The 12,500-nt window shown below is 34.4% G+C and overlaps 1 protein-coding gene across 1 annotated transcript; it reads left to right on the top strand.

Annotated features, from left to right (window-relative positions):
- Positions 1 to 5,913: 5,913 nt before the first annotated feature.
- Positions 5,914 to 6,327, top strand: LOC137650454 (protein FAM200C-like). The gene has a single exon (XM_068383680.1). It carries the CDS (start codon positions 5,914 to 5,916, stop codon positions 6,325 to 6,327), a length of 414 nt encoding a protein of 137 aa, XP_068239781.1.
- Positions 6,328 to 12,500: the final 6,173 nt, after the last annotated feature.

Here is a 12,500-nt window from a genome sequence, read left to right as displayed (position 1 = left end):
TGATGACTCAACAGATAGACCTATAGGCTCCCCCAAACGCGCCATCCTTAGCTCAAAAGGATGGTGAGGTTGCAGCGACCAAAGAAACTAACGAGTTTGAGCGGGACTCAAAATCCAGTCTGGCGTTCACTAGTCAGGAACGTTAGCACATCGGCCACCACAAAACGAAGATAAAACAAGTGAGAGAGAGAGAGAGAGAGAGAGAGAGAGAGAGAGAGAGAGAGAGAGAGAGAGAGAGAGAGAGAGAGAGAGACCAACACATTGCGGCACGGATAACGTCACTTTTATCATCGTCTTGGTAAACTAATCTGTAAAATCAATTAGAATTCAGTGACCTAATTAATCAGAGGAGGCAATTAAGAGAGTTTTAAAAGCTGGATATCCAATTAGCCAGACTTGGCGCAGAGGGCGACTCCTGGCATCTGGGTCTTATCCAACTAAACATTCCGGGAGTTCTTGTCCTACGAGTCCTACAACATGTTTTGGTTTTCGCAGATCAGTGGATTCGGGGAACGAAGGGGGTTGATATCTCAGTGAGAGAGAGAGAGAGAGAGAGAGAGAGAGAGAGAGAGAGAGAGAGAGAGAGAGAGATAGTTTAAAGTCTTGTTTTGCTTTGATTCAATTCCGTGTTTATGTATTGGTGTGAAATGTATCCGTGAGCATCAGTATGCGTATGTGAGGAGAGAGAGAGAGAGAGAGAGAGAGAGAGAGAGAGAGAGAGAGAGAGAGAGAGAGAGAGCGGTCGTGTACCAACACATTGCGACATGGTTAACGTCACTTTTTTCGTCCTCTAAGGAAACTAATCTGTAAAATCAATTAGAATTCAGTGACCTAATTAATCAGAAGAGGCAATTAAGAGAGTTTTAAAAGCTGGATATCCAATTAGTCAGACTGGGCGGAGAGGGCGACTCCTGGCATTTGGGTCTTATCCCACTAAACATTCTGGGCATTCTTGTCCTAGGAGTCCTACGAGTCCTACACCATGTTTTGGTTTTCGCAGATCAGTGGATTCGGGGAACGAAGGAGCTCTGATATCTCAAAAGAGAGAGAGAGAGAGAGAGAGAGAGAGAGAGAGAGAGAGAGAGAGAGAGAGAGAGAGAGAGAGAGAGAGAGAGAGAGAGAGGTATTACCAATTCATTGAAACAGTAAGCCAAAGGCGTCAAAAGTTTTCACAACTGTATCACATCACCCTCACATAATTCTGTAATATTTTTACTGTTACTTCTTCAGACTTTTAAAAGGCAAATCTATATTTTCAAGTGACGTATTGAGACTTTTAAAAAGGCAAATTTATATCTTTATAATTTCGTAATAATTACTTTAAAAAAAAAAACAAAAAAACCCTGTGTTTTTCAAATGTTCACCATTGTGATTTTACAGATGCATCCTACCATCTGCACAGATCGATCCCAGCCTGAGACCGTGAATTTATGCTGTTTACTGAGGGGGGGGGGGGCACTGCTATGATTAGGCACCAAAGAGGAGAATTGGGAATACCCTGCTGACGTTCTGGTGAGCATCTATTCTGATGAAACTGGATCTGAAACCAGCAACCTTAACCTATCACAGCACCGCCCTCCTGGTTCGATTTCTTTATCACATCGCACGATTCATACCTCGTCCCAAAATGCTTCTTGTTGAGGATCTTGTAAAAGAATTTTACTTTTCCTTAATATCATATGAAGTAACTAAATTCATTGCTATTTACTTGATAAAAAGAAATCCACATTAACTAAGATACAATATTATTTTTTTTTCTATCTTTTATTGTAAAATACACACCTACAATCTTACAATTTATAATATATATACATCACAGTATATTTGCATAAATAATGTTTTATTTTGCATATATTGTATTTAAAATTGAAATTTTTACTATTTATCTAAATATGTTTTTAAATAAAAAATATATCTAGTCGTGGATACATTTTTAATAGAAGTTTTAAGTCCTATTTTATTCGAAGTGAGACTCATGTCAAATGACGTCAACATTAGAGAAGCTTTCATATTGAATGATTCTCAATTTCTTTTTAATTTCTATTTAATTTCTATTCAAACGGCCTTTCCCACCTCTCTAGAATATAAAGAACTGCAAACTTTAGGCTTTCCTACTCTTCACCAAGCTGTCGATGCAAACATTATTTGTTGTTGTTGTTACTTGCTAAGCTACAACCCTAGTTGGAAAAGCAGGATGGGGCTTCAACAGAGTAAATAGAAGGTAATACAAGATATCTGTGCATTGCTTTGAGTGATGCAGCTAATAATGTTATATTGTTAAATGTCTTCCACTTTGATGTTTTTGCATCTTTTCTGCCTCCTTGATTGTTTCTATGACGTCACACAATGTATTACGTTCCTGATATTTATGTGACTGAGCGATTACATAACAAGAACTTATTTATAATAATAAGAATAAATACTATCGCTATTCCTAAAATCGTAACAATTTCAAGCTTTTAAAACGTCTATGATAATCCTTCCTTCCAGAGATTATGCCTAACTCTTAAAATATTTTATATTAATGGCTCATTACATCTTTTCTAGTTTATTTTTCCTTATTTTACTTTACTCAATGGGCTATATTTCCTTGTTGAAACCCTTGGGCTTTTAGCATCCTCCTTTTCCAACTAGGGTTGAAGCTTAGTGTGGGTATGTATAAATATATAGCCTACATATATATATATATATATATATATATATATATATATATATATATATATATATATATATGTGTGTGTGTGTGTGTGTGTGTGTGTGTGTGTGTGTGTGTGTATCTGTACAAATACACACACATATATATGTATATATATATATATATATATATATATATATATGTGTGTGTGTGTGTGTGTGTGTGTGTGTGTATACATACATACATATGTGTGTATATATATATATATATATATATATATATATATATATACACACATACACACACATATATATATGTGTATGTATATATATATATATATATATCTATATATATATATATATATATATATATATATATATATATATATATATATATATGTATATATTTATATATACACACACGTTTGTGTAAAATTTAGACGAAAGAGACATTTACGAGTCCTCTTTGCACCCCACCCCCACAAGAAAAAAAAACATAGAAAAAACTGATCTCTCTCTGTTGACAACAAAAACATTTATCCGTATGATTTTTTAAAAGGACATTCCCCATTGTTTTATATCCAGTTGGCATGTTTACCCTGTACTACAATTGAGCTGGGACCTGTACCAACCGTGTTTTTTCTGACAGCATTGTCAGAGGGGATGGCCTGGTGTACCCAGGACACCTCTGTGGGTCCTGGGTGTCCCTATGCATAAATTGCTCACTTCGATATGCCGTTGGTCGTTCATGTTTCCCAGCCATTTACTATTCAGGGAGGAGAGTCCTTTAAATAGCTTTAGAATCCAATAATAGTGTATATTAATATGGTTTCATAGTCTGAGTATTGTGGATTATCGAAATATAAATATCAAAAGCTAGGGACGTAGGATTAGAGTCCTCTAAATAGTTTTAAAGTCATGATAGCATATATCAATATCGAATCATAAATATCGAAAGATAGGGACAGGAAAAGAGTCCTATAAATTCCTTTAGAATCTAATAATAAAGTATATTAATAAGATTCCATAGTTTGAGCATTATTGATTATCGAAATATAAATATCGAAGGATAGGGACAGGAAAAGAGTCCTATAAATTCCTTTATAATCTAATGATTGATTATATATCAATGAGATTCCATAGTTTCAGCATTGTGGATTTTCGAAATATAATAAATATCGAAGGTCATAATAAATATTTCGATTAAAATAAGTTTTCAAATAATGATTCTGATTGCGACTAACTGATAAGAATTACCACTGAGCAAAGAAATTATAAATGAATGAAATAGTTCATAAAAATGAAATACATAGATAGATAAACTTACAAATAATAATCAATATATAGACAGAGTGAATAAATAAGTAGGCAAACATAACAACAATAAACATAAGGTAAATAAATAAATAAACAACTCTGAAGTCACTGTGACAACGATGTCCAAATTAATGGCTGATTACGTGAATTGGATATTTTGCTTGACCGTGATCTTGACCTTTGACCTTAACATTCCAAAATTTATTAATTTCAGGCTTCTAACAGAACAAGTAATCCATGAAAGTTTCCTTACTCTACTATTAAAACTGTGGCTAGGAAGCTGTTCATAAACAAAAACACACAAACATGGGTAAAACATAACCTCCTTCAAACTTCGTTGGTGAAGGTAATAACCTACCAGGTATAAATGCACTAAAAAAACCTTTGGATAAATGACTTGAGAATTCAGGATGGATCACATTTAATCGTAAAGTTGTGTCCTTAGATATGGATTTTTAAACGAAATATCTGTATGGAAACCTATATTCATTTAAAGGTTTAAAGGCCACTCATGAATGGCAGAGACAAGGGACAGTGACATTGCCCTATCGAGCAGGGCAATGTTCTAGAGACTGACCATATATATGTGTGTATATATATATATATATATATATATATATATATATATATATATATATATATATATATATATATACATTTATATATATATTTGTGTGTATATATTGCCCTATCGAGCAGGACGATGTTCTAGAGATTGACCATAATATATATAGATATATATATATATATATATATATATATATATATATATATATATATATATATAAATATATATATATATATATATATATATATATATATATAAATATATATATATATATATATATATATATATATATATATATATATATATATATATATATGATCAGTGACCAAACCCCTCTCCATCCAAGCTAGGACCAAGGATGGCCAGGCAATTGCTGCTGATGACTCAGCAGATAATCCTATAGCCTCCCCTAAACACCCCATGCTCAGCTCACAAGGATGGTGAGGTTGCAGCGACCAAAGAAACTAATGAATTTGAGTGGGACTCGAACCTCAGTCTGGCGATCATCAGTCAGGGACGTTACCACATCGGCCACCGCACCCTGTGGTGTGCTATTCAACCTTTTTCATCTAGCTGAGTAATTTTCTTCGATTTTAGTTACATTTCTGATATATTCATCTTATATCATTGGTTCCCAACCTGGGGGTAAATTACCCCCTGGGGGTAATTTAGCAATTTTTCGATGGTAATGGAGGGGTGACAAAAAAAAATGTTAAGAATTCTGAAAATCAAGTAAGCATTGGTATTAGGATTAATGTTAACTTAGTCTTAGTATTTTAAGTTGTAAAGTAAACCTATTATAAGTAAGTAACAAAGCTAAACCAAATAACAATAAATATCAAAAACTAATATACAGTATTAGAAAAGAAAAAATATATAGCTAAATGTGTGGTAACCGAAAAGTAATTTCACAAGTATGCTTCAGGACACGTCACTCAGTAACCCCGATGACTCATCGACGAGTCCAGTACGCGTCACTCACTGCCCGAGTCTGCCTCTACTTAACACTGCCAGTTCCTCTGTGAGCATCAGCCGAGGTGGACATGAGCTGGTATGTATATGTACTGCCCTGTGCAGTTTATACTTAGTATTTACCCACTGTTACTGTGAGTTTGTGGCTTGCTCGACTTTGTTACTTGGCTGACATATTTGCGGAGCTGAACAGTGGTAATCTGCAACTCCAGGGCCGAAACACGACTGTCATTGATGCCCGTCACACTGTGGCTGCATTTCTGGTGAAACTGAGACTCTGGATTCGGCGCTTGGAGAAAGGAGTGATCGCCCAGTTCCCACCCTAGACCAGTTTATTGAGGAGAATAGTCATGATACTGGATCTCTTCTACAGACCATCAACAAAGAGATGAGCGACCATTTGAAGGGGGCTTGAAACAAGCATGCATCACTACTTTCCAGAGAGTGACCAAGAAACAGCCAGTCTTCAGTGGATCATTCATCCCTTCTCTGTACCTAATGAGGCCATTCATGATGATGAATTCCCTGCAAAGGAGGAATGGATCACAATGCGAGCCAATGAAGCCTTGAAAATCGAATTCCAAAACCAAAATGCAGATTCCTTTTGGATTTCACGACTAGCCGACTCGCCAACTCTGTCCAAGAGTGCCTTGAAGTTTTTGGTATCATTCTCAACACCGTATCTGCGCGAGAGGGGGTTCTTAACTGTGCTGGGGATGAAAACAAAAAAGAGGACTCGCTTGAATGATGCAAACGATGCCAGGCTGGCACTTTCAACCACGAAACCAAGAATTCCTCAACTAGCTTCAAATATGCAACTCCAACCATCTCACTGATGCTCTTGACATCTTTGGTAAGTCATTAGAGATGCAAAATGTACTAATACAATAAATAAAAGAAATTATCTCTAGTGTTTTAGTTTAGCCATATATATATAAATGTTGACAACATTTTGTGGAAGGAGTAACATGCTTAATGTGGCATGCTAAATTGGGTAACAAGCTGAAAAAGGTTGGGAACCACTGTTTTATATGAATAACTGTCACTGCCCATGAGAATTATGCTATATGTATATTTTATCACTCAAAACGAAAATTTATAGATTTTATTAATCAATCAGATATTTATATTACAAATAAATTGGTTATTCACTATAATTCTTCAAGACCTTGTGCATAAGTATTTCAGAAAATACACTACTAAGTCAAACATCTTGTAATTGTTATGCGATGAATCCCTTCATTCTTCAAGTCGCCACTAAGTTGATTCCTCATTTAGACATTGAACCCTAATAAACTAATGGGGCACTCAGAAAGCGCAGACCTCCATCGCACCAGCTTATTTCGTAACCTTTTGCTCGACCGTGACCTTGACCTTTGACCTTAACCTTCCAAATATAATCCTTTCCACCTTTTTACATATCAGTTAATCCCTGCTGCAAGTTCCATTACTCTACGCAAAAATTGTGGTCAGGAAGTTGTTCACAAATAACACTAAGAGACAAAAAAACGAATAACATAGATGAAAGAGCAAACTAATGTAGAGGCTATTCTAACAACGTGCAAGAAGGAGAAATGGACGTGGGTAAAACAAGAGGAGAATGACAGGTAATAGACTGACCTTAGGAATAACAGAATGGGCCAATAGACAATGCAAATGAAGCTGCTTTTGTGTCTGTGTTTGCGTTTGTCTCTGTGTTGATTACAGAGTGAAACTCCATCATTTTTGAGAGAGAGAGAGAGAGAGAGAGAGAGAGAGAGAGAGAGAGAGAGAGAGAAAGAGAGAGAGAGAGAGAGAGAGATGTTTCAATCTCTTTATTCCAGTTCAGAGAGAGAGAGAGAGAGAGAGAGAGAGAAAGGAAATATTGGGTTCGTATTCCTTATTTCCTTTAGAGAAACTAATTTGTTGCTTCAATTGAAATGTGGCAGACAAATTAATCCTGAAAGGTTTTTATCAGACATAAAAAGGCACAAAGCCAATCATTCTAGCCTTGATGAGATAGAGATTCTTGGAATTAAACTCGTATCGCATTAACTCTACAAGTACTGAGATTTAGTCGAGTACATTATTTTGCAAAGGGTTGGCATTGAAGTCTTATCTCCTTTAACACGTCCGGATTTTGAGGGGTTTTGAACTGAGAGAGAGAGAGAGAGAGAGAGAGAGAGAGATGAGAGAGAGAGAGAGAGAGAGAGGGGGGGGGGGGACTAGACGAATACAGATTGAGAGTTTGAAATGAATCACGAATGTATTGCATCATTTACATGTCAATTTCTAAGAGGACAAGATCCTCCGCAGCTTTTGCTGGTGATAAAGTTTTTTTTTTTTATTGGTTTTAAGTGGTGCAATAGAGAGAGAGAGAGAGAGAGAGAGAGAGAGAGAGAGAGAGAGACGTAAACCTAGCAACAGATAATTCCATGTGACTGTAAGTGTGTAAGGAAGAATTATCTCTCAACTATACAATAACACTACAGAATTTTCTTCAAATAAATAAGGTTTACTTTCATCTAATACCTGATAATTGGGTCATATAATCGTTCTTGGAGAGTCACCTAGTAACTAGTTATCTGGAATAAACACCTAAAATAACGATGGACGATAGCTAGATTTTATTGATGTATGACCCGTCCTTCGAGCATTGCAAACGATATGTAAACAACACAAAACAATGCATGAAATGGAGGTGAAGTCTAACGCACAAAGCTTTTTCTTTTCATCTTCGAGTATCGAATGATATTTTGACCTTAAGAGATTCATTGAGGAATCACAAGAAGATACTTAATACCCATCATCGTTATCATCTTCATCATCATTATTACTATTACTTACTAAGCTACTCCTTTTAGTTGGAAAAAGCAGAATTCTATAAGCCCGAGGGATCCAACAAGAAAAATAGCCCAGTGAGAAAAGGCAATAAGGAAACTGCAAGATAAGTAGTTAACAATTAATACAAAATATTTTAAGAACAGTAACAACGTTAAAATAATTACTTCATATATAAACTAAAAAACTTTTAAAAAACAAGAGAAAGATGAATAAGATAGAATAGTGTGCTCGAGTGTACCTTCAACCAAAAGAACTCTACCCCAAGACCGTGAAAGACCATGGTACAGAGGCTATGGCACTATCCAAGACAGAGAACAATGGTTTGATTTTGGAGTATCCTTCTCCTAGAGGAGATGCTTACCATAGCTAAAGTGTCTCTTCTACTGTTACCAAGAGGGAACTAGCCACTGAACAATTACATTGTGGTTGTTAACGTAGGAACGTTATGTAAAAAACTACAATGGAATTTTCGGCACATTTAATATATGCTAGAAAAACATTATTCCTCTACCCGATATTATGAAACCTTTCAGTCTTCACCAAATGACTTGAATGCCCTGCTTAGCAAGTCAATTTCCTTTTATGTCCATACCTTTCGTCGGCGACAATTTAGTTGCCTCCAAAAGATTTTTTAACCGTCCCAAAATTCTTGTTTACATTTTTTTTTTTATTATTTTTTTTATTAAACTTAAAGTCCTCTTGCTTGAGGGTACACTCGGCACTCTGTTCTATATCATTTCTCTTCCTCTTGTTTTTTTTTTTTTGAACTTTTTAAAGTTTATAGAGTATAGGGAAATCTGATTTAATGTTGTTACTATTCTTAAAAAAACTTATCTTGTTTATTTATTACTTATCTTGTAGTTTGTTTATTTGCTTGTTTTCTTTCCTCGCCTGGGCTTACATCATTTTGCTTTTCCAACTAGGGTTATAGATTAGCTTGTAATAATAATAATAATAATAATAATAATAATAATAGTAATAATAATAATAATGATAATAATAATAATAATAATAATAATAATAATAATAATAATAATAATAATAATAATAGGCTTCAAAATATATCTCATGCAAGAATAATTCAATCAATTAATGCTATACATAGTTTTATACCATTAAAAAAAATTGGAAAAATAATCATTAAAAATCAGATATTCTTTTAAAACCCCAGCATAATCATAAGAACGAAAATACATACATACACACACACAAAAACACAAGCATACTCACATAAATAATTTTCTATTAGGTCTATACATTTGTGCCCTCCGCTGTCTTCACCTTGACTTATTCTTTAAAAAAAAAAAAAAAATCCCGAAATCTATTGATTTTAGAAAAGGTTTCCTATTTCCTTTTCACTTGAGGAAATCAGGCCCTATTCTTCTCCCTCTCCCTGCAGGGATGAAAGGAAGGTCGCGAAGATATTTTCGTTGATTATTGAATCTGAGGCTGAAACGGAGGTTGATGGAGGAACGGGTCACGCCACATGACGTGATGACCATCGCTGGAAAATTCCAGATTAAATGACTGATTCCAGGAATTTCTCTTTTCTTTTCTTTTTCCGGTTGGAATTAGGCTAGCTGTTTATTAAAATCCCCCCCCTGTCTCTCTCTCTCTCTCTCTCTCTCTCTCTCTCTCTCTCTCTCTATATATATATATATATTTGTGTGAATATATACATACATAACATATATATATAATATATATATGTGTGTGTGTGTGTGTGTGTGTGTATGTTTGTGTGTTTATATACATACATATACATACATATATATGTGTGTATATAATATATATATATATATATACGTATATATATATATATGCGTAAAATCCCAGAGAAACGTAATACTCGGATACAAAATAACCATAAGAAAAATTAAAATAGGAAATACGAGATTAACCCCTAACTAGTTTCCTGATACTTTTACAGTCCTCTTAAAAAGTATCACGAAATTGGTTAGGACTTTATCCTATAATTCGTTTTTTTAATTTCCCAGTGGTTATTTTGCATATATATATATATATATATATACACATAGATGTGTATATATATATATATATATACATATATATATATATATATACATATATATATATATATATATATACATATATATATATATATATATATATGTGTGTGTGTGTGTGTGTGTGTCTAAACAGGTGTTTGGGAGTTAACGGAAACTTTGGTTTCTCATTCAGATATATCGTTACTTACAACAATAAACTTTTCCTTTCAAAAAGCAATATATATCATCATACCTATCAGAAGTGTGTCCAACCCGTTACAAGTACTGCACCGTATTAAAGACTTCGTTTCAAATGACACTTTTCAACAGAGGGACGTTCCCCTTTCATTACGCAAGATCAAACTGGCTGAACATTGGTGTCATTGCTAGTTATCACTAGACCGATGACTAGTGATGACTAAAAGTTTTAATGGTCGAAAATTTCCCTACAATGCCCAGGTAAGTAATTTTGTAAGTAATAATGTCTGATATTCCAAGAATTTCCCATTGGTGTTATTTCTAGTCATTACTAGACCGATGACTAGTGATGACTAAAGCAGTTTTAATGGTCGAAATTTTCCTACAATGCCCATAAAAGTAATTTTATAAGTAAGTAAGAATGTTTCATATTACAAGAATCTCCCGTTGGTGTCATTACTAGTCATCACTAGACCGATGACTAGTGATGACTAGCGAAGACTAAAACCGTTTTAATGGTCGAAAATTTCCCTACAATGCCCATATAAGTAATTTTATAAGTAAGTAAGAATGACTCAAATTGCAAGAATTTGCCATTGGTGTCATTACTAGTTATCACTAGACCGATGACTAGTGATGGCTAAAACAGTTTTAATGGTCGAAGGTCTCCCTACATTACCAAGTAAGTAATTTGGTAAATAGGAATGTGTCATATTGCAAAAATTTGCTATTGACGTTATAACTAGTCATCACTAGACCGATGACTAGTGATGACTAAAACAGTTTTAATGGTCGAAGGTCTCCCTACATTACCAAGTAAGTAATTTGGTAAATAGGAATGTGTCATATTGCAAGAATTTGCTATTGACGTTATAACTAGTCATCACTAGACCGATGACTAGTGATGACTAAAACAGTTTTAATGGTCGAAGGTCTCCCTACATTACCAGGTAAGTAATTTGGTAAATAGGAATGTGTCATATTGCAAGAATTTGCTATTGACGTTATAACTAGTCATCACTAGACCGATGACTAGTGATGACTAAAACAGTTTTAATGGTCGAAGGTCTCCCTACATTACCAAGTAAGTAATTTGGTAAATAGGAATGTGTCATATTGCAAGAATTTGCTATTGACGTTATAACTTGTCATCACTAGACCGATGACTAGTGATGACTAAAACAGTTTTAATGGTCAAAATTTTCCCTATAATGCCCAGGTAAGTAATTTTTGTAAATAATATTGTCTAATATTGCAAGAATTTCCCATTTTTGTCAATACTAGTTATCACTAGACCGATGACTAGTGATAACTAGCGAAGATTAAAACAGATTTAATGGTCGAAATTTTCCCTAAAATGCCCAGTTACGCAATCTCGTAAGTAATAATGTCTCTTCCATTTTTGTCAATACTAGTCATCACTAGACTGATGACTAGTGATGACTAGTGAATACTAAAACCGTTTAAATAGTCGAAATTTTCCCTGTAATGCCCAGATAAGTAATTTTGTAAGTAATAATGTCTCATATTGCAAGAATTTCCCATTGGTGGCATTACTAGTCATCACTAGACCGATTACCAGTAATGACTAAAAGTTTTAGCAAAACAGTTTTGATAATACATAATGCCAAAATAACAATAATTATTAACATAAAAAAAATCAATATTAACAACTTGTGTGTGTAATGATGACTAGTTTTGTATGACTAATACAGAAAGGAACTAACTTTTCTTTAATATTGAATGGTCACAGTTGAGAGTTTTCTTAACTAGTCATCACTACACAAAATTTTAATCGGAACACTTACATTGACGACTCCAAAGCTCCACCAGTTTTCCATTCCATTGTCCTGTTCAGTTACAGGTCGACATCGTTGTTTGAGGGAGAGGGGGGAGGGGGGCAGAAGTACTATAGGATGCTTTAGGCAGTGAGGATGTCAACATCGGAGGGTGTTTTGTCTACTGATTAACTCTTTGGA

The sequence above is a fragment of the Palaemon carinicauda genome, chromosome 12, assembly GCF_036898095.1.
Source record: "Palaemon carinicauda isolate YSFRI2023 chromosome 12, ASM3689809v2, whole genome shotgun sequence".
Classification (NCBI taxonomy): domain Eukaryota; kingdom Metazoa; phylum Arthropoda; class Malacostraca; order Decapoda; family Palaemonidae; genus Palaemon; species Palaemon carinicauda.
Note: the sequence above shows the minus strand (reverse complement) of the source record. Positions and strands in the feature narration are given on the sequence as shown.

What these genes read in the sequence shown, in the direction of transcription:
- LOC137650454 (XM_068383680.1), top strand. Translation starts at nt 5,914, where the DNA reads ATGCATCACTACTTTCCAGAGAGTGACCAAGAAACAGCCAGTCTTCAG.